At 39.4% G+C, this 23661-nt stretch overlaps 1 protein-coding gene and 1 long non-coding RNA gene across 5 annotated transcripts in view; one reads left to right on the plus strand and one right to left on the minus strand.

The window, feature by feature from the left end:
• The window catches only part of gabra1 (gamma-aminobutyric acid type A receptor subunit alpha1), a 37812-nt gene extending 20349 nt beyond the window's left edge, over positions 1-17463 (minus strand). The window contains exons 1-8 of one of the 4 annotated variants that reach the window (XM_085174631.1): positions 17056-17463; positions 16272-16480; positions 14665-14770; positions 9779-9891; positions 8833-8900; positions 6930-7150; positions 4772-4854; positions 1819-1962 (exon numbers count right to left, since the gene is read on the minus strand). In XM_085174631.1, coding sequence (XP_085030757.1) covers positions 1819-1962; positions 4772-4854; positions 6930-7150; positions 8833-8900; positions 9779-9891; positions 14665-14744 — 709 coding nt within the window. In that variant the 5' untranslated portion in view covers positions 14745-14770; positions 16272-16480; positions 17056-17463. The other 3 variants (XM_085174633.1, XM_085174630.1, XM_085174632.1) reach the window with 3 other exon arrangements.
• Positions 1-23661, plus strand: part of LOC146510207 (uncharacterized) — a 309640-nt gene that overhangs the window by 263813 nt on the left and 22166 nt on the right. The window lies entirely within an intron of this gene.

Below are 23661 nucleotides of genomic sequence, written 5' to 3' on the forward strand. Positions count from 1 at the left end.
TTTGATGATCTGAAACAAACAAGTGTGACAAACAAAAAAAAATAGGGAATCAGGAAGGGGGCAAACACTTTTTCACACCACTGTACATGAACATGGAAGGGGAATGGTGGGGAATAGTGCTCTCTCCACCTTTTTGCTTTGTGTTCAAGAAAAGAGCCATGGCATAAATAATGGCGGATTGAGAGAATTGTCTTGTTTTGAGAAAAGTGGTCCTGACTGGAATAAACCTTATTTTACAGTGATTATATAGTCTCTATCACTACTAGACATCAGACACTAAAAAGGACCGTATCTCTAATACAGTTTATTCTGTATTGGCAAAACTATTCAAACTTATTGATAAAGCTATTAAAATTAGAGCGTGGACTTTGCACTTTATTTATTATTCTTAATTGCAGTTACTAATGTGAATGCCCCATGAACACTGGGTGTTTTCACATCTTTGGTTTTTAACTCTGCCTAAATCAGGTTCATTTTCTTCCTTGCTACAACTCATTTGGGCAGGTGGGAGCAACGTTAATGTGCTTGGGTGTAGCCCAAAAGAACCACATTGAGGTGCTTAAAATGATGTGGTCTAGGTTTGGTAACAAAATAAACTATTTGCTCGTGGTGTGAACATGATCAGACTTTCAAACTTGCAACATGATACTGTAAATGATGACTATAAAATCTCCTTTTCTGCTCAGTCGTCTGACTTCATAAACATCTTATAGTATAGTACAGAGCAAGATAGGATTTTCATGTTTCTTTCAAGTAAATTTGGCATTTTCCTAGAATAGTTTTATCTAGCTCAGATATTTGACATTGTCATGAAACCATATCAACACTGTTGTTGTCTCATGTTAAAGTACATAGCAGTGACTAGAACACAAAGCCCCCTTCCCTTTCTTGTTCCCACTTCAGATACAGGTGAACAATAAGTTATCACAAGGTTAAGTGATGGATTTTTCTTTGTTTTTTTTCTGTGAAAATAAACCACCAATTGGAAAATGCTCCAAATTAACAAACTCAACAACAAATTTGTACCAGCAAAACAAGTACAAGATTAAAAAAAGCTCATAGAGTCTGTCTATGTGCTGTAAATGTTTTGCTGTATTTTGCCCTTCTGCTTCTGTTCAGTTTTTTTCTTTTTTTTCTTTTTTTGTGCTTGAGATTTATTGGCATGGTTTGTCTTGGTCATACTTTTCACATAAACTGCAGTGGGACTTAAAGTGGACATAAGAATGCATTGATTTTGAAGTTTTCCAGAGACCCGAATAACTAAAACAAAACAAAACAAAATAATAATAATAAGATGGTATTAAGTCAATTGGGGACCTGCTTCCAGCAAAACAAACAAAGGATGGAGGCCTGGGATTAAGCATTACTTTTTATTTCCAGCAGCTAACATCACTGCAAACAGGTCACCCATTTTATGCTGCGACTAATTTTCGCCAGTATCAATCAACCAAAATGAGGTGGATGGAAAAAAGATGTGGTGGCCAGTAGGGAAATAAGTATGTGGGACATAGTCTGTCATTTGTGAGGCTCAAAGTGATGCCACTACAGATGCCAATGCATTGATGCAGTTCTCAAAATTTGTACATTCAGACTGTCTACACCATCCTTTGAGCATTAAGAAATAATTAGCAAGAAGACCTCAAGAGGATAACAAAAGGGTCTACATGGCTCTTTATGTATTGATCTTTCTCAGCAAATAAATGCCATGTGAATATTAAAATGTCTAGTAACTGAAGAAAAAATCCCTTAAAAGACATTCATTTAATTTACAACAGACCAGTTAATGAAGAGCAGACCTACAACCAAAATGACACCTACCTGTGCTGGACTGGACCACACCAGAATCCACACTCTGCCCCATCAGATCATACTGGTTTAATCTGGATCCATCCTCTGCCACCACTACAGACTGGGCAGCCCCTCTAGTCCACACATACACCACCTCAGCTCTAGTGTAGGCATCTGACAAGAAACAAAAGAGTAAGAAGTTATGAAATATTGTGCTCTGCCTTGAACATTATATTTTTGGAGCTGCCAGGGATACCAGGTGGGAAAAAAGATAAATCTGAAGTGATGTCTTGCTCTTAATTCTTCATGTCCTACCTCATCTCATTTTGTATCATCCTGTCTTCTTGTCTGCTATTCTCTCATCTTAGCACCTCAGTGCTGTCTATCATGGCTTATTTGCTATCCAAGCACATTATCCCCCTTTTTTATCCACTGAGTTTCCACAGACCTTTATCTTTATTATATATATTTTTTTGTCTGTGGCCTATATATATTTTATATCTTCTCACACGTGTTATAATTTGAGTTGATGTTGTGTCACATTATGTCATGACACATCATGTCATCTCTTAATTTATAAGAAAACAAGCAAACAACCTCCCATCAGGACAACATGACCTTAAACCAGACAAGTCAGTCTATTCTTCCCTCCGGCCACCCAACCTGTCAAAGCTGCAGTGTGGCTCCACCACTGCAGAGAAAAGGATGGCTCAACTGCAGACTGCAGCATAAGGAAGAGAGCTCATCACTAAAATATTTAGGGAGTGAGTTCAATTTAAAAGCAGTTAAGGCTTGGTCCTCTCAGTCACGCTGTGCAGCTGTCTGAAAAGTGGCACAGAGACGGTGTTACATTCACTTCTCTATTGGCTTACTTTTGCTACATTCATATTTTTTTTTCTTGATATTGTTTATTTGTGTCTCTTTTCTTCTTGTTTTCTTTTTTCAAATGTAATATAGGGTACAGGTAGCTGTCACCAGTGAACAGTTGGCAAGGTACTATCAATACTATCTAGAGTACTCCAATAAACACAGGTCTACACTTTGCATGTCTAGCAGGATAAGCAACAAACTCAATTTCAAAAATATTTGGGATGCTGTAAAAAAATGTTAATAATAACAAAATGCAGTGATTTGCAAAATCAAATAATTTGAAAATCGTTATTCACAATACAATGCCATCATCATATGTACGATTTTAAGGGAAAAAAAGGTAATTTTGAATTTCATGACAACAATTTATCTTGAAAAAGTTGGGACAGGGACATGTTTAATATATTTACCACTGTGTAGCATCCAATCATCTTTTAAAAATAATCCATAAGCATCTAAGACCCGAGGAGACCAAGTAACATTTGGTCTCCAAGATGTTAGCAGTAGCGAGGTGAGGACTCCGTGGATCAGACTTGTTTGTTCAACACATCTCACAGATGCTTGATTGGATTGAGATCTGGGGAATTTGCAGGTCAAGTGAACACCTCAAACCAATTGTTGTGCTCATCAAACTATTCCTGAAACATGCTTGCTTTGTGTTAGGGTAAAAAATCCTCCTGAAAGAAGCCACAGTGATCAGGGAATGACCTTTCCATGAAAGGACCTAGATGGTCTGCAGCAATTCTTAGGTAGCTGCGTGTCAAAGTAACATCCGCATGGATGGCGGGACCTAAGGTTTCCAGACGTTGCCCAAAGCATTCCATAGTCCATCCTGGGGCCAGGTGTTCCCCAGGTAAGCAACACACATGCACCAAGTCCACACATCCACATGATGTAAAAGAAACCATGATTCATGAAACCAGCTACCTTTTCCTCTGTTCTTCTTCATTGTTGGTGCTTTCAGTGGTGGACAGGGATCTCTTCAGATTTTATAAATCTTGTGATATTATGTTCTAGTCTGCAGCTTTGAAGCCCCATATGTAACAAACTGTGATGCACGGTGTGTTCTGACACCCTTCTATTACAACCAGCATTAACCTTTTCTGCATTTTGAGCTACAGTACCTTGTCTGTTGAATTGGTCCACACATGCTAGATTTCGCTTCCCCAAAACATCAATGAGCCTTGGCCATTCATTACCTGTCTTTGGTTAACCACTGTTCCTTCGTTAGACCACTTTTGATAGATACTGACCACTGGAGACCCTGAACACCCAAAAACAGTTGCAGTTTTGAAGATCCTCTGACCGATTTGTTTAGGCATCAAAATGTGGCCCTTGTCAAACTCACCCAAATTCTTATGCTTGCCCATTTTTCCTGCTCCTAACATGTCAACTTTGAGGACAAAATGTTCACTTGCTTACTAACATATCACACTCACTGACAGGTAATATAATCAGGAGATAATCATTGTTATTCACTTTACCTATCAATGGTCAGAATTCTATGCCTGTATGTACTATGCAGTTTAGCATGGTCTTGGTGAAATATGTAAGGACTTTATTTGTATTAATAGACAGCAATTTCTATAAATGTTCCTGACCCAAAGATCGCAGGCATCCTAGATTTATTTTTGGACTTGCCCCTTGCGCACAGAGATTTCTCCAGATTTTATAAATCTTGTGATATTATGTACTCTAGATGCTGGAGTATCCATGAAATTGTTCCACAATTTGTAGACAGTTTTTTTTGGAGATGGTCAATCTCTGCCTGTCTTTAGTTCTGAGAACTTCTGCCTCTACAACATGCTTTTTTTTTTACATACCCAGTCACTGTTACTGATCTGTTCTCAGTTAACCCAAATAATTTCAAAATGTTCTTTCAGTTATTTCTTTTTAGTACCATTTATTTTTGACCTATTCCAACATTTATAACACATGTTGCTTCCATCAAACTTTAAAGTGAACTAATATTTTGCCATCAAATACCATACGGTCTCAGTTCAAACATTTAATGTTTTCTAGTTTTTTAATCTGAAGGAAATAGGGCTTTAATGGATTTGCAAATCATTGCATTTTGTTTTAATTTACACAGGATTCCACAGAGGCTACTTACAGCTGCCAAACTTCAATGGACAAGCATGAGCATCCATAGGGAAGTCCTCTAGATGCATAGGACATTCTGCTCTTACTGTAAGCCTAGAAAATGTTCACAAAGACATGGGCAGTGAATTAGAAAAAAACAGAGTATAGAGGAAAACAGAGCATGTGGCAAAGCCAGCAGAAAAATAATGAACGTGTGATGACAGTAGAATTAAGGCAGAATGACAATTCATTACAGTTAGGCACAAGAAACGTGTGGTATATTCTTCCTTTTTCCAGTATGTTGGGACCAGCGCCTGTTGAACGAAGCTGTACTACCAACAGAAGTGCTCCAGTTCCCTGAGCTGTGAGTTTCTATTTCCTGACAGCCTGGTGAAAAACAGCATGTCAGGCCACCCGTGACACACTAATCTCCCATCTATCCCTCATCTCACTCATCTGTGACAGCAATATGGGCTCCGCCTATCACCCCTCCCCCTGCTAGTAAACATGTTGAAACAAATGCTTTATGATCCTTGCTTTAGACATCTCACATTAGCATCAGTCTGTTTTGTGCATCGAGGTTTGCACTGTCATAAATGTTTTTTTTTAACCAACTCTGTGGATGGATACCGAGGTGTCACACCTTATCAACTCGATGGTTCATGTGGCATCTTCAAAGCAATAAATCATAATATGGTTAAAAAATAAATAAATAAATACAAATGTATTTTCCTGACGAATGCTATTGCAGTTACAATGACATTAACATCTGTGCTGGAAATTTATGGTGCCTTACCGTAATACAGACATTAAAATGCAAGCATTGAAACACTTCATCAATGTGACAGAACTTAAAAATATAAATATAGTTGTATGGTAAATCATATTTGTGTGAAGGAGCAAAAAAAAAAAGTAGATTCCTTATATTAAATGGGGTAGATGCAGTGCACATAAAACATTAACTCAGATAACACTGTCGACAGCCCTTTCCAGAACATAGTGACTTGTAACATGAAGCTTTTTTCCCCAGTATTTTATACCTTTTAACACATTCTAATGCCAAACACCAAGACCTGACCTATAGCATTTGCAAGTTTAGCTAAAGTCTGACAAAATCCAATGATGACCACCAAATCCATTAAAAATACATGAATAAAGACAACCCTGGATGATATTATCTTTCATTATTATGACCATGGCATTTAAAATTTATTATGAATCAATCAAATATAAAATTTTACTTATTAATACACCAAATGTGTATTGAGAAACAAAAAATGTAATAAATAACGGGCTGTTGTGTCTGAGTCGTGTGCTATAAATGTTTTCTAGCTGGACACAGAAAATACAAAACCTTGTTAATGGTTTATGGTGCCTTCTCACTGGGGCAGTACCATTTGATGTGTTGCTGTTGTGTCCTTGACAGGGGGTAATTATTTGTGGTTTGCATTTTATAGAGCTCAGTCTTAAACCTCTGGTCACAATTTTATACCGTAATGTAAAAAGTACAGAAATGGACCTTCTAAAAAAACTGCAAAATAAGGGGGCATTCATTATTTTACACTGTGCATTTTTATTATCATTTATTCACACACTTGGAAACGCTTTCCTAGTCTTACTCATGAATTACAATGTGCTTATAACACACATGTCTTCAGAATGTGGGGAAAAAAAGCAGAGCACTGTGCCTTTAGTGAGAGCTCTCCAGTACCTTTTTTACTGCTTGGGAACAAATGTATCTCTTTTAGACCTTTAAAAAAGATACACATAGTTACTTTGAGGTCCAGTTATTAGTACTAGGGGATACATCTGTGTGGCTTGCAGCTGTAGGGACTGACATGGACTTTTACTGTCCTCATCAAACTATGTCAGACTTTTTTTTTGATTGATAAATACATGGTCTTGGGAAGGACTGACACAACTAGAACAGGGAGTTCAGAACTCGAAGCGAAACTCTAGGCTAAGTAATTTCACATCATTCCTCACAATTTCTCCACATCAGTCTTCCATAACTGAATTCTTCTTTTTCAGTTAAGACCATTAAGATCTACTGTTCCTTTAGCCCAGATTCCTCATCAAATGATGCATGTAATGAAATAATACCAGTCGCTTTTCAGTCAATCTCAAAACATTATCTAGTTCCTTTTAAAATCTTTATTGCACCAGTGCGGTAGAATACATTGGCCTACCTCATGGTATAAAGTAGTGTGCCTTCCTCTGTAATTCGCAGAAGCTTGTTTGGCATGGTCATGTTGTGCGCCACTGACTTTTTGCCATTGTGGAAGAAAGTATCGGGGGTCCAGATCTTGCTGGCCATCAGGTTGTTGAGACGTAGCACAGCCATGGGGCCTTTGAACTTTAATCTTTCATCCTTCCAGCTTTGTCTGAAGAACACATCAATTGTGTACTCCTACAAGAAGCAGGTGAGGCACAGACAAAAAAAAAAAAAACACAAGTCAACAAAAAGTTGTGCTCCACCACCTTGTAGCAGTTTTCTTTGTACTTTTACCTTCAGCTGGCTTGAGGAAGATGCTGAGTAATCTAACCTCATTTTTCCCCTGTTGCCATGTTCTCACTTTTCTTCTCTCTTTTTTTCCTCTTTTTGCCTCATGTCACTTTGACTTTCTTATGGTTGGCCTAGTTTTCCTGCTGGTAACTGTCTTTTTACATTAACGGTTTTGCCAAACATATAAAGAATCTAGTGGATGGAAGAAGAAGGTTTCCTGGCTGGTAAGTGTATTCTTTTTTTCAAAGAACGCCTCCTTTGTACAGTAACTTTGCTGTGTTTCAAACAGTAATATGTGGCTTTGCCTTTCCATTTTCTTCTTTTATGCTATTTACATAATTATTGTCTGGTCAGTTTAATGTGCCCTATGCAAATACAGAATCATTAATTATCTGGCCATTTGGTTTTGCATTGTCAGGTAAGTGCCAAAAATGATCATTGTTAGCATTTATCTTTGGGGGAGCTTCTTTGCTCAGTAATCTAAATTACACCGGACACAAAAAGGAAGCACTGGACACAAAATTAGGAGGACATTTCATTTTCAAGCCAGCTAATGACTAGCTGAGAGCAGATTTTAATGGTTCCACATGACCGCCCGGCAGAGTAAAGCGAGCCAGTAAAAATTACAGAACAGCGTGGGGTTTTTTTTTTTGTTCTCCCCCGCCTCTTTACCTCTCAGTTCTCGTAAGATAATTAGTATGAAGTGAAACAGAGCTTCAAGGCAATAAAGCAGGATAGGGAAAGGCTAGAGATGGAGAAAATGTTCCTCAGCTCTTCCTTCTGGCTTTAACAGAAGCAAAATAGTTCTGGCCTGTATGTCAACCAGTGCAATTAACTGAGATTATATCAAACAGAGCAGACACACTTCACGTGCTTATAACAGGAGTGTTTTTTTTTTTTCAAGGCTGGGTAGTGAGTCGTTTAAATGAGATTAATTGGTTTCTGGTGAACAGGGTAAAGATCACTTGTGTTGGAACAACTCACATTTTGTGTGTGTGTGTGTGTGTGTGTGTTTTTCAGGTTGAATGTTAAATAAGACAAAAAAAATAAAAATGTTTATTAATATTTCTTTGCATTTTGTAGCTTCTTGTAATTTCAGATGGGTTCAAATAACTTGACCTTTCAAACTGCAGAAAAACACAATAAAGTATGACTTGTTTTTAAATCAGGTTAAACTTTAAGCTTGTCATAATCAATCACTCATAATCACAATTTTGCTTGTTATTGTATTGATTTATTCTTAATTATACTTTAGTTCATGTGAATGTTCCAAAATAATGCAAGTAATTCTATTGTATATCCTTCAAACTTGTACATGAAGGATATTTGAGGCTTTTTTTTTTGTAGTACACACTGGAACCACAGCATTTTTGTAGCATGAGCTTACAAACCGTGAACCGGAAAATTTAGTTTGCAGATGACAGTTTTATTAACACATCATAAGTTAATAGAATGAATCTACAAATCAATAGATATTTCACAGCTTAAAGAACACTGTGTCCAGAAAAGCTATAAGGCAGGGCTAAAGATGGAGGGGAGGAATACCAGAAAACTAATGACATTTATAGAGGCGAAAAGAGTCTTACCATGTCATGGTCCGAAACTGGCCCAATACTAGTCACGAAAATGTCAGTCTTGACTTCAGTTACACGCTCTGTTGAAGCAGGAAATTGCTGAGTGAGTGACTATCAGTGGCATTCATTAGCTTCTAACTACCTGTTAATACAGGACCACCTGGCTATAGCCTCTGAAGCACTAAATCTATTCAGAAATATTTTTAGCACTTAGACATGCACACAAGAAACAAACAAAAAAACAAAACACTTAAAAAAAATGTCCACTTTGGATGTCAATAACCATTTCTGTTGTTATTGAAACTGGACAGAGGTTTAATCTCTTAATAAATTTGTGCTTTGCTGCATTGTTGGAAATGTGCCATTCTAGTCCCATAATGCTTATAGCCAAAATGGGACCACTGAGAATTCTTTTGGAATGGGCTGCAGAGAGCGTGTGTGTGTTTGTGTGTGTGTTAAAGGTTTGTGGCAGAACAATTTATGAATGATACCCATCATAATCCATAATTTCTTCCCTTTGGCTGCTGAACTTCTAGCAGGCGTTGTTTTATTCGCCTGTCTGTTTGATGCCTGCTGCATCATACTGTGCAATCCTCAGTGTCCTTCACACACTAATTCTCACATCATCACTCCCTCCTTTCCCTTTTACTCTCTGTTTTTCTTTCTTTATCTAGTTTGCACCTTTTCATTTCCTGGATTTGTTCTTGAATTCCTGCCATGTTGCTTCCGTCTTTTGTCAATGGATAGTTGACAATAGAAGGAACAAACACACACAAAAGCAGGATAGAAGGGCCAGGTCTCAGATTGTTTTACCTTTTAAAGTCTGACACGTACTGCAAGCTCCCCTCTGTAACATTTAAACCCTTGGAGATTATTCTATTGCAAGTTGAAAAAAAAAAAAGACAAACAGCAGCCATTATGTGGGACAAAATATATGCAATGACTTGGGTTTACTGACCTCCTAGTCCTGGCCTGAGGCGATTGTCATAGCCATCCAGAAGGCTGTCTAAGATCTTTGTGAAGACTGTAGTGTTATCTTTCTGTTGATCTGTCATGCCGTTCTGCCCAGAGCTGGGAACGCAAAGAATAAGATTTAAAGTCACAGCTAGAATCCAAAACCACAGTCAGAACTATCAACTGTTTAAGAACAAACTGTTTTATAAATCAAAGGGGGAAGAAGGACGGTTTCAGCTCTGTAGTTAATGCACATGGGTAGCGTAAATGCAGTGTGAATCACATTGTGATAACACAAAGAAAACTCAGCCAAATCCTATATGACACTGACAAATTTAGCTGCTAAATTAGAATTCAGTGTGTGAGCACGAGCATGAGGTTTCAGATCATATTGATATGAAATAAATAAGCAAGTGATTGTTCAGAGGTGGACTGGAAACGAACGTATCCCATGAGGCCAAGTTTTTCTCTACTATTAGCACATTCTCACTTCCAAGTCATCACTGACGCTTGGTCAGAACCACTTGGCGTAACATGTTCACACACTATAGCATTACATTCCAAAGCACAGATTACATTTTTGCCAGATGACAAAGTATAGCAACTGAAAGAAATGTCTGGATAAAATAGAACTATTGCTATTATAGCAGGAGTTCCAGTTTCTTTGGCTTTTGTTTTGAAAAGTAGAATGGGAGGCAGAGCCTTCAGTTTTAAGATTAGGCTTAAAACTTTATTTTGGCTCACATGACCCTGAAACCTCCCTTGGTTACACTGCAATAGGTTTAGGCTGCTGGGGGATTCCAATGATGCACTGAGTGATTTTCTGCATTTAATTATTAATTATTATTAATCTCTGGATCCTTTCACAGCATGTCTCTCTCTTGTCTTCATCTGCTCACCCCTAACCGGTCGGGGCTGAGCCTGGTTCTGCTAAAGGTTTCTTCCTGTTAAAAGGGAGTTTTCCTTCCCACATCCGCCAAAGTGCTTGCTCATAGGGGCTTATATGACAGTTGTCGTTTTCTGTTTTTCTTGCATTATTGTAGGGTTTATATCTTACCTTGAGGCAAAGCACTCAAGGTAAGATATAAAGCACAGTTGCACCTTGAGGCAACTGTTGTTTGATTTGGCCCTGTAGAAATACAATTGAATTGAACTGATTTCAACTAAACATTAGTTTTGACTTATTAGTCTCAGTTACTATATGGATAGGTTTAGGAGTAGAACAACTTTACATGTTAGCCACCTCTCTACCATTGTCTCATCCCATAACAGTGAAAGCACAGCAGGGTGCATTTGGCTGTAGTTTTACAGGCCACCATACACAATGACAAATGGCTCAAGGGGTATCCAGTTTGTTAAAATGCTACGCCAAGGGGGGTCCATCCCAAACGTCAGTATGTGTTGACTTGATAGTGAGACCAATTTGACACTGGATTTATTTATTTATTATTAGTGGGGTGTGCGGGCTGCATAGCATGTACCGTATGTGTATGTGCACACACAGCCTTTAGGTACCCTCAGCAGAGAAAATAGAGAGTGAAATACAGAGTAGACATAGAGAAACCATAATACATTATTGATGCCTTAATATGGTCTTTTAGATCACAAAGGCCTTGCTGAATGTGCTCTTTGAACAACATGAAACAAAATGCTTAGAGCAATGCTGAAAACACTCACAATCAGTAATTGTTAGAGGAGGGTTTGCATCTCCACACATAAATATTTCAACGCACTCATAATCTGGGATACAGCCCCTAATTACAATGTGTAGCACAAGGACTGCAGTGAAAGAGCACGTGTGTCCATGAAGGACTGCATGCATGTACCATCTGCACCCACAACCTTCCATATATGATAGCACAATTAATATCTTCAACAGCATATTTTATTCTGCTATCATCTTCTCCTCCTTTGCTGTGCCAAAAGGATTTGGTTTGATTGCATGCAAAATAAACAGCAAGTGTTTGGAAACAAGCTCTGCTAGCTGAACAGCTCCAAGGAGAGAGAGAGGTCATCGAGATTAGTTAGCGGGGACCTGCATAAGGTTGGAGGGAAAAGTAGGAGGGATAGCGGGTGGGAGAGTGACGCCTATTAAGAATGGGAGTTAAAGCTTCAATGTATAGTCTAAAAAGACAAAAAACAAGGGAATAGAGACTCAAAAGCCTTGGAAAGGTGAAGATACAGTTTTGACTGCCACAACCACATAGATACATAGCTCTCAATAAAAGCTATAGGTCTGAGGCAGAGCCTACAGATTTCAACATGAAGGTGCTAAACACTTCTTTGTAAATAAGGATGCACCATCCAGATCCGCATGGGTTTTTAAGAGATGCTTAATCTAACTCTGCCTCCTGTTTCCCTTAATTCACAAGTGTCCACTTTTCTCTGAAAATTAATAAATAAATTAAAAAAAACATTCAAACTTTAGAGACTGATGAGCAATTTCTTCGCCCACAAACACAGTCGGTAACTGCTTTGAAGTGCTGTAATTCAAAATAATAATAATTTTTTTCCTTTTTGTTCTGGTCTGAGGAGCCAATTATGTATGAAAACAGACAGCACAAACTGCATCCATGGCACATCAGCTAAGACTAAAATAAATCACAGTCTACTTTGCCTTAGTTTTGTGTATTTCCCATTTTCACAGTATTTATCTGGTATTTTTCAGATTTGCCAAACTAGAGTAAGTCACCCCAAAATATAGCCTTCCTCTTATAATCTCCACCAATATAGAATACAAGCCACACTCCTTTACGGTCAACAGGTATTTAACAGGATGCAATGAAAATGTTCATAATCGGTAAAACATATGGAAAAATTCACTGTCAATCTATCTATTAAATCCTTTTTCACATTTCTTGAATGACATTTATTTTATCTTAACTTGACAAACTGTGATCTTCATTAGAGACAGATATTTTTTAAGCTATATGTGGGAAATAGTTGAGTGTAGAGGTTAGAGTTGTATGTCAAGGACAAGAAAAGAAAGCAGAAAAAAGGTGATGTGGAAGAATACACATGTTTATCAGCCAGGGGCTACTTCCTACTGAAACATTGTACACCATCCCCATCTACAGGTCATCTGAACAGCAACAATGCTGCTCACACACTCTCTGCCAGTGTCTCTCTTTCTCTGTTAACCTGTATCTGTCTCTCTCTTTCTCCCTCCTTCGCTCTCTCTATATCTGTCTATCTTGTCAGCCGGATATCTAATTATAAGGCAATTTCTTTCGTTGGCAACATGCTGTAGCAGAGTTCTAGGTCTTCCTGATTACCGTGTCTTGTTGAAATCCCCCAAGGTGTGTGTGTGTGTGTGTGTGTGTGTGTGTGTGTGTGTGTGTGTGTGTGCGCGCATCTCTGTGTGTTTGTGTTCGTGATTTTGGATTTGACTTAAAAAGGGGACTGGATTATACAGTAAATCTTTGGGTGATAATTGCTTTGCAGTTTGCGTTGACAGTTCCTCAGTAAGGTAATGAGTACTTTTAGATTTTCTCTAATGTACAACATATCAAACCCCATGAATCAGACCCTCTATTTGCAAGTCAGTGCTTCGCAAGCTAAAGCTGCTGTTGTGCTTAATTGGAAACAATGAGTTAAAAATACAGAGATGCTGCAATTCATCAAATATTTAAAATGGGAAACATTTTATATGTCTTCTGCATGTTCTCAAGGCGTGTTATCTGAGACACAAACTGCATGCTCCATGTGTGTTTTTGTGACACAGTAAAAGCATTCTGGACCATCAAGTCATCTCCAGTGAAGTTAACTGCCTTCCTGGATTATTCAGCTGTGAGGCAGATCCAATCCCTTTAGTTTCTCCAATATTGTACACGTGATTTAAAAAGGGGTTAAAGTTCCAATGGTCTTATTTAATAAATTACTTGTCCTTTTAGAAAGGTTTAATTTGTGTTCTTGAATCTTTAACCGTGTGCTTTTATGCTTTCCCGCTTTTGAATCGTATGGGAATTAATGCATGGCAGTGGGTTTTTTTAAATTGTGTCATGTCTTTTCAACTTTCCTCTCCCTCTCTGTCCTTGCTGGTTTGCTTCAGGTTTAGCTGACGTCCAACACTTTAGTGTTGACACTGAGAAGAAGTGTGTGTAACTCAACCCCCGCTGTCCCTGCAGCCACCGACACATGTGCAATAACCCTTGCCAAATGTCTCTGTGCAACACACACCATCTACTGTACACAACCCAGGACTGAAATCTAGGAATGTAAATGTGTCTTGCATGGCTAGTGAACCAAAAAAAGTGTAACACTGTGATAAAGCTGATAGAGGCTATTTTGGCTTTCATCTTCCCCCCACTATGCGCCACTTAATATTACCACTATGCAATTAAAAGCATGGAGGTGTCCTGTGAGGATGCCCCAGTTACAACCACAGTGAATATGCTTTGATAGAGAGGAGCCCAATACACCAAGCAATAGGTAGGAAGACAGACTATCAGCATTTCAGGTGAACAGAACTAGTTACCTCCATGTTTAGCTGATTCACTGACATATTTACAGTACAAGCCTGTTGACCATTTTGTAAGCAAAGACACCAGCTTTAAAAGGTACTTCTGCTTTTTCATAAAAGTGCCCACAATTATTTTTTTTATTTTTTGCCTGATGCAGTCTGATGTTCAAATCATGATGTGCAATTAGAGTTCCAATAATAGCGTGATCGTATGGGCTGTAGCTATGCCTACAAGAATGACCACCCTCAACATTGTTTTTTCCCTCTAGCACTGTGCAAGCCTTCAAAACCAAAACATGTTAACAGTGTGAAGACATAAATATGAATATGTGAGGCATCTTATGCAGATTTGTGACTTTAATGACTTGTCCAGTGAATCCGATAGAAATACAGGATATGTGCAATCACAAGTTCAAGTTTATTCTTACCTTTTCCCAAACAGTACGCTGTTGGTAAAAAGCAAGCAAGCCCACAGATACAGAAAGAGCGTCCGGCCCCGTCCACACATGGTTGCAATATGAAGACCTTTCACTGCTGGGGTTCAAAGAGAGAGAGCGAGAGACAAAGAGAGAGAGAGACACAGAGAGATGGAGAGAGAGAGAGAGAATGGACATCATTATCAAGTCATATGAGCCAGTGGCACACCGTCATTCCTAATATTTCAGTGTCAGCAAATAGGATGTGGTAAAACACCAGCAAACATGATTATGGACCAGGATGCTTTATGTGAGGTTTTTTGGTCCTGACTCTCAACATCACTAACAGATTCACTGACAGCACATGAATCAAAAACCAAATAGCCAAGCCACATGCACTGATGTACTGGGCCATTACATCCAACATTACATCAAAGATTTGACATCAAATTTTGCATTACATGTCACGCTGACAGAGCCACATTCTACACCCAAGCCACGAGAGAGATAAGAACTGATCAACGTTTTGATTACCAAAAAGGCATACAGTGTAAACACATTTATCATAATTGATGCTTAATCCATATGCATAGGATATGGCTGCATCTGTAGCGCATAATAATTAAGCAGAAATAACAAGGAAACACATCACTGACCAAATAACACCCCCGTGAGCTTGTAGCACCTGTACACAGCCTCCTCTAATACCCTATAATTTGAAACTGCGTTACCGCAGCATTAAACCAAATCGCCCTAAAAGACCAATATTTGCATCTTCTCTATTCATTTAGCTGTGGCAGTCGGGTCATAAAGTGTACAGACGATAGAAAGGGTTATTGTGCATGTAGATCACAATGCCCCAAATCACAATCCATTCCTGAAAGCATATTCAGTGTGTCCACGAGAGGGCCAGTTACTAAGTTATTATAAAAAAAAGCGCTAAAATTTCACAAACGACCATAAAATGGTGCCAAAAAACCACAGCCCAGATAGAAGACAATACCCCTGATACTTGGCTGTGGTGTGCCAAGATGCACAGTGAGCGGGATGCACAGTGAAATGAACATGCACTGCTCTGTTAAAATGAAATGAAATGAAAATAAATCCCGAGGCTGACAAGGACTTGATAAGCGAGGATACTACAGATTAAGGAACGGAGGAGAAAATCCCGCATAGGCACACTTTCTAAGTTATTCAGAGGAAATGTCATCCTGTCCCCAACAACATATGATACATATTTGACACGGACAGACATTTGGCATGCAACTGGCATCGTTGCATGGATGGTCTAAATACATGCATGACGATCGGATTCGTGCGTGGCAGAGTAATTAAGCAAATGTACGTTGATGCTATTTTATTCGGAGCGCTGTCCGTGGTGATGAAACCAAGCTGCCTCCCTTCAAAACACCAAGCAGCTTGTGTTCTCCACAGAAATCATTTTTAAAAATCGCCTAAATCGCTTCTAATTTCGACGACAAACTGCCCCTTTCTCCCCAATAAAACTCGTCTTCGGTTATAGCGGTGTCCAGCAACAAACCATCCCTTTCTGAATCCGACTGTTCTCTCGCGCTTTTGCCTGACAGAAAGGCGAGAAAAAAAACGAAGAAATCACTTACAGCAGATGAGTCTGGGTATATTCGTTGCCCGCTGCCTATATCCTCAAACTTTTACGAATAGCTTTTCTAGCCGGTCTGAATGAGAAAAAATCCTCTGTGATCTCAGATCTGACGAATTTTAGCTTGAGGCTGGAGAAGCGGCTGCTGACGATATGCGCAGGTCTCTCTCACTGTTCATTGGTGGTGCCGTAGTGAGTTCAACTCTCAGTCTGTCAGCAGCAAAGAAAAAAAAGGAGAAATCTTCTGCTAAACTACCAAATCTGGTCTGTGCACCGACATCCCCCTCCAAATTATTGCTGTTCACCGACCGTATCTGTAAATAAAGCGCACACCAAACAGACTATGTCCAAGCGCAGACTATATAATTTTTAGAATAGGCTGTGCAGACCTAATATAAAGACAAGCCCGCCCATTTTATATGCAGCACAATTTAACTTCCACTGCTGTCGCACTAATCTCTTTTCACTGGCTGCTAAATAAAAATCCTCTTACATTTTTTGATTGGAATTCCTTGTTATTTTTTCACCATCTCGCTCTCCCTCTCTCCCTGACTCCTACGTGATGATTTCCAAAGAGATTATATTGACATTCATCAAAAAGACCGTCTCACGACCTAAAACAGCTAGGACATCGTATGGACAAGAGTTACGGCCATAAAGCGGACAGTGAGTTCTCGCAATAAAGAGGAAAAATGAATTAAAAAACGATGCTATGGCACAGATTCCCGCGCACCAACGGGGGAAAAAGACACATCCACAATGTTAAGAAAATCGTGTTCCCTCACCAGCTTGCACTGATGACACGAGCTTCTCTCTCTGCAATAAAAAAAATCCTCCTCGAATCACTCGCCGTCTACTAAAAACCCACGTTTCGCATCGAGACCCCAACACTGTTTCTGTTTACAGCCAAATATTCTGCTGCTACAGCCGCGCCGCTCCAGACTGAGCACAGAACGACGAGGAGCGCTGAGCTGCGTGCATCTGCAAGGGAGGAAAAAAAACGAGCTTATGATAACCGGCGTATATTTTTGTAGTCATCTGCGTATTTCAAGTTAAACTACAAATCAGGGGACATTTTCATCACCAAGGACTCTGAAAGAAGGCATAAGTGGAAAGCAAGGGCATTCTTATGGGCAGTTTACATCATATCACTATGACTGATGGTCGCATAAGCCTCTTATAAATCCCGTCTGTTGATCCTAGAATGATTTTGACAGAGGAACAACTCTTTTTTTTTTCGCCTTCAGTTTTGACTGGGGGTTTATTTTCATCAGAGCAGGCAGAGTGAGCTGGCAGTGTAGTCACGTCAGTCTGGTCTGCAGTGCAACGTTTCCTCTGTGAGCGTGAGTGTGTGTATGTGTGTGCCTCTTCACGCGTGGTTAAAGTAGTGCATGTGAGTGATTAGTTGTGACGGACGTCATGGGTTTATATGCCTCCTTTATGTCTGTATTCAATAAGACATGTCTTTCATCTACCTATCTATCAATCTATCTATGAAAATGTATTCCACAAGGACCCCTACCACCATATCCACTACCTCACACACGCATACACACACTTGCACTCTGCCCATTCCGCTCTTAACCTGATGCTGCACGGGTGTGTGTTTGTGTATATATATTTAACAGGTCCACAACCCCACCCAGCTCATAATGCTATCAGAATGCAAGTGGGGTATCGTCTCAAGCTGCCTCCCTTCTCCCAAAGCCAGACGCCACCGCTGCATGTGACTCGATTTGAGCGCATGCACAACCAACACGTGCCCGTGTGCGCTCAAATCGACGCGCACGCCCGCGATGGATAGTGGAGAGGGAAAAGTATGACTGTCGTTTCTTCCTCGCCTCCTCCTCCTTCTCCTCCTCCTGGCGTTTTATTAACCTTCCGTTGTGCCGAAGAGGGGGACTTCTTGGGCAACAACGTAGAGCCTCTACCAAACAGCGCAAGTGATCAGTTAAGATGAATATCTAGGGACTCCGCTTAAACAAATGACAAACAAAGGCGACTTGGCTCCTCACAGCTCCATCTCTGGACAGGTGATGGGAACGGATAGTGACGTGAGCTGTGTGTGTGTGTGTGTGTGTGTTTGCAGAGAGAGATGGATGATGGTAATTTAGGTGAGAGGTGTGCAGGTTATGTGGAAATAATCACTCGCTGTGAACAGTGTTTTTGAATTTTGAAAGTACGCCTCCACCCCCTCTCACTTCCCCTCTTCCTTCCTTTTGTGCATCCATCAAAGTGCTGTATGTGGTGATAAGTTGTTTCATTTCACACAATCTTAAAGTACCAACTGCGGTAAATTGGCTTTCATACACCATGTGTTGCAGCCTTGTATTAATGACAAATTAACGCAAATAGCAACCAACTGCCAACTCGTCTATGTGTTCACAGAGTCAATATGTTTTTGCATTCTCTGTTGCCCAAGTCGGTGCCACGTGGCCGCACATGCCAGAAGACAGTTATTTGCTGTTTGGGATGTTCTGTGGATGCGCTTGAAGCATCAGCATTGTTGTGGCCCATGACCCTGAAAGCTTTTACTGTACTCTTATTTTAAGTTTAGTCAACACATGCGGTCTCACTGTGACACAATCTTTAACACCTCAGCTTTATTTGTAGCTCCAGTCTAATTTCAAATTATTTGCAGGCTTTGAAGAACATTTAAAAAATAGATGAAGCATGATATGAGAAAGTCCCAGTATATTTCTTGAGGAGTATGCACATCGCAAGGCAAAAATGTCTTAATTTGGGATGTGACGTCACTAGATTGGAAATCCAGTCTGTTCTAACCAATTGCACATTTTAGCTTTGTTTAGTCCACTCTAGATTACTCTGTCCATATGCAACAACAGGCAGGGTTCCCCCCTTGGCTGACTCCATCTAAGGCTCTACCAGGAGATAGAGATGGAGATATAAACTCAAGTGCAGTACTTTATTTCAATTACTGCGGTGATTTGCACTTGCCTTTTTTATTATCCACAGGGCTAGTGCATTTCATGGTGTCAGTTGTTTTAAACTCTGATGCTGGTGTGGCCTTTGAACCTGGATGTAAAGTACTGTGGAAACGTCTTGAATCATTCCTTATTTCTTTATGTTTTAATTCCAAAGAGTCAGACCTTTTGCCATTTTGAAAGAGGTCTTGACCAGTAGTTCTCCAGGCTTTCTGAATGTCTGTCAAAGTTTTTCTTTGGACATTGAGTGCCTTTTTACTCATTTTCACACTGCACAGTGTGCAGTTTGTCCCTCGAAAGATGGAAGAAGCTGGACAAGCGGAGGCCTAAAACAGCAGGTGAACAGTATATGAAAGTCATGTCCTTAAGAAATAGAAAATAAAATCATGCAAAGACATGACATGGGACCTGAGAGATGCATTTGTGTGATCTATCCACAGTTTGCCAAAACCTCTTCAGACATGCTCTTAATGAAAGGGTACCCGATAGGTAACTATTCTTAAGCAAGGAAACAGGGAGAAAAGACTGAGGTATGCCACATTACACAATAACTGGTCTAAAATTAGCAGCAGGTTTTATGGATTTATGAATCAAAATGTTAAATTGTTGGTTCAAGTCATTATCAGTATGTATTGATGATGTCAGGAGAGAAGTGCAACAGTGAGTGTCTACAGCCTTCTGTAAGACATGTTGGAGGCTCTGTTGTGGTTTGGGACTAGATTTCAGACAGTGGTGTTGTGGATCTTGTCAAAAATTATGTAATTAATAATGCAAAAAAGTGTTGTCAGCTATAACCCACCATGTAGGATCATCAAAAATGTTGCAGCAAGAGTACTGACAGGGACTAGAAAGAGAGAGCATGTTTCTTCTATATTGGCTTCCCTTCATTGGCTCCCTGTTAAATCCAGAATTTAATTCAAAATCCTGCTTCTCACATACAAGGTCTTAAATAATCAGGCCCCATCTTATCTTAATGACCTTGTAGTACCATATCACCCTATTAGAGCACTTCGCTCTCGCACTGCAGGCCTACTTGTTGTTCCTAGAGTATTTAAAAGTAGAATGGGAGGCAGAGCCTTCAGTTTTCAGGCCCCTCTTCTATGGAACCAGCTTCTAGCTTGGATTTGGGAGACAGACACTATCTCTACTTTTAAGATTAGGCTTAAAACTTTCTTTTTTGTTAAACCATATAGTTAGGGCTGCATCAGGTGACCCATAATCCTCTCTTAGTTATGCTGCAAAGGCATAGGGGTGCTGGGGGATTCCCATGAGCCACTGTGTGTTTCTTCTTCAGTCACCCTTCTCACTCACTATGTGTTAATAGACCTCTCTGCGTGGAATCATACTTGTTATTAATCTCTGTCTCTCTTCCACAGCATGTCTTTTGTCCTGTCTTCCTTCTCTCACCCCAACCAGTCGTGGAAGATGGCCTCCCCTCCCTGAGCCTGGTTCTGTTGGAGGTTTTCTTCCTGTTAAAAGGGAGTTTTTCCTTCCCACTGTCGCCAAAGTGCTTGCTCATAGGGGGTCTTTCCTCTGTACGTATTATTGTAGGGTTTACCTTACAATATAAAGCACCTTGAGGAGACTGTTGTTGTGATTTGGTGCATATTAATAATATTTAATTGAACTGATTTGCATCTGGAAATCATCTGATTGGAAATGCCTATTTCTCTGCATGACAATGATCCTAAACCCTCAAACCCATATTATTTTGTCACATGGACTGTACAGCAGGACAGTAATATGTACAGGTGTAACTGTTTCAGGTCAGAATGTAGTTCAAGAAGCCTGGAAGACTGCTTGAATAAATGTGAACAATTAAGAAAGCTTGACTAAGAGAGTTCAAACTATGTTGAAGATTAAAGGTGATGTCAAATATTGACTATCAAGCTTACAAACTTAATTTTTGCTTTATATACTTAATTTTCATGTATGTTTGTGCATTTTTCAACAAGTCGTCACACCTTTTCCCCCATTTTTCTAACAAAATATTTTTCTCAAAATGTATCAAGTCTCAAGACTTTTGCACTGTTCTGTAGTGTGTTGTCTTCGTCTCCACCTGGATTCCAATTTCATCTTCATCAGCCTTCCAATCAGGACAAAACTCTTACAAGTATAGTGGAAAGATTTTCATTGCAGTGTTATCCATAAGTGGTACTAAGAAGAAGAGACACTAACAGTGAATCCATATATTACTAATGTTTGCATAGTTCCTTTAATAAATGACTTTAAGGAGGCACTAAGTGAACCTGAATGTAGTCACAAGCTAATATCACCAAATTGCTGGGTACCTGTCGTTCTAGCAGTTTCACAAGTAGACACAAATCCGCTGTCACTGTTGTCTGTAGTTCTCCTTCTGCAGAGTATTAGGAGTGACTTGCCTCAATCAGTTGTTCAGAGAAATAAATCAGGCTGTGCAGCGGACAAAAGAGTGCTTCCCCTCTGTGAGCTGCTTTCTGCAATCAGCCAAAGCTGACATCTTCTCTGACTCACAGTTTTAGGCCAAGTCCAGTGTAACACACGCTAGCATAGGTGCACACACACGCACGCACGCACACACACATTTATATGAACTCATATGTGCAGTCATGCACACTCATATACAGATATGGTACCTATGTAGATGTGCATATGAATCATCCATGCAAGCTGAAATGCTTGCTGACACACACAGGCCACATGGGTATATGTAAAATAAAGCAATCATATTGAATATGGACACAAATGTACACATGCTTACAGCTGCTTGCAACAATAGCACTGCATATATGAAATTTGCTCTGCGGTTTGATTTGTGGTAGCTAAAATCTATCTAAAATCGAAACAATGTGTTCAGTTTTCATGGTGTGCCTTATGTTTGAATACAAGAAGAAAACAGCCAGGGATTCATTTAAGGGACCTTTACGGGACCAGTGTAAAAAAACTTGAATAATTTTATAATCAAAAAAGAGTTTCCAAGGAATGGTAAAAGGGGAGAAAGACCATTTAAATACAGCTTTAGAATATTTAAGTATTTTTCCTATTATTTCTGCCAGCATTATTTATCTGAGAATTAACTAATTTTTATGTCTTCTGCTACAAATATAACTTCAATTTTGACCGTTTGTTTAAACTTGTGCTTTAAAATATTTTTTATTTATTTTCTATATTTAGAAAAGCTTTCAATTTCTTCATGTGGTGCCTGAATTTCACCAGGTCCTAACTAAACTCATCCTTTCCCACAGAGTTTCACACAGTCACCTCAATACAACTTGTTTTATCCAGCCTCTAGTGGTCACTAGAGGAAATGCAACTTAAGGATTATTTGCAGTAACTGCAGCATTCGGCTGTTTTGATTTCAGTGTTTAACTCGGGTCTCCATGAAAGAGATGTGACTATGCCACCTAAATATCTCTGCTCTACCAAGTGCATCTGAATTGCACTAAATGTCTGAATTTATCTGCTTCTCTCTCACACATCTTGAGCTCTCTTTTGCTCCTACTGTCCTGCTTGATTTATAGCCAAACTGACTTCAGTTTTGTTTTTTTGGGGTTTTTTTTTTTTTTTTTTTTGTGGGGGGGTTCATCTCAAAAACATGGACGCCTGCACATGAAAGCACACTAAACACAAACAGCACTGTGGAAGCATCCAAGCCAGGCCACAGAGCAGAGGCAGACCACACAGCAGCAGCAGCAGCGCTTTCACTCGTCAGTTTACATAACACTGATTATAACCCTGAGATTTAGCCAACCAATGCGCAACAGTTTAGTTGGCCTGGGTTTCACTGACCATCTGTTCAACTGCATAGTTGACTTCCTTCAAATAGTTTTCCTGGACACTTATTCTACTTAGTAAAATTGTCCGCTGCTGCCGGTCATGCCTCACACGGTGGTTTCACAGCAAATCACCTTCAAAATAAATCAGCTGCAGATACAATGTAGCCCTTTATGCTGTTTTTTTTATTCTGTCATAATGTTATCTTTGGGATTTATAAAATATTATTAACACACTTAGGCCAATTCTTTTCTGTTGCATTGAGCAGGATATCAAACTTTCCTCGTCAAGTGTATGTTGGTTTGTTTTTGTATTCTATTTATTCTCCAAAGTGAGCCAGGTTGAGAAACACATTAGACTTATAAGAAACCAATTTCCCTTCAGGGGATGGATATTTATTTGGATGTTGTAAATGCTTCAGGGTATACCAATACAGTATGGAAGGAAGATTATTTCTTTTTACATTTTGTTATAGGTATTGTTGATTAATGTCTCAGGGTGACCGGTTTTCATTCTGTTCAGCGGGGAATGTTTATTTGATTGTTGTCTTGTATATTCTTCCAAAGCTTTCTTGGCAGTACTCCTTACATCAGTGGATGTTATCCCAGCCAGCCCGTGAATACAGCCAAACACAACTGCAAGCTCTGAAAAATATAATTACAGCATTAGATGCTCATTTTTGAGTATTTTTGT

The sequence above is a fragment of the Neolamprologus multifasciatus genome, chromosome 10 (genome assembly GCF_963576455.1).
Source record: "Neolamprologus multifasciatus chromosome 10, fNeoMul1.2, whole genome shotgun sequence".
Classification (NCBI taxonomy): Eukaryota; Metazoa; Chordata; class Actinopteri; order Cichliformes; family Cichlidae; genus Neolamprologus; species Neolamprologus multifasciatus.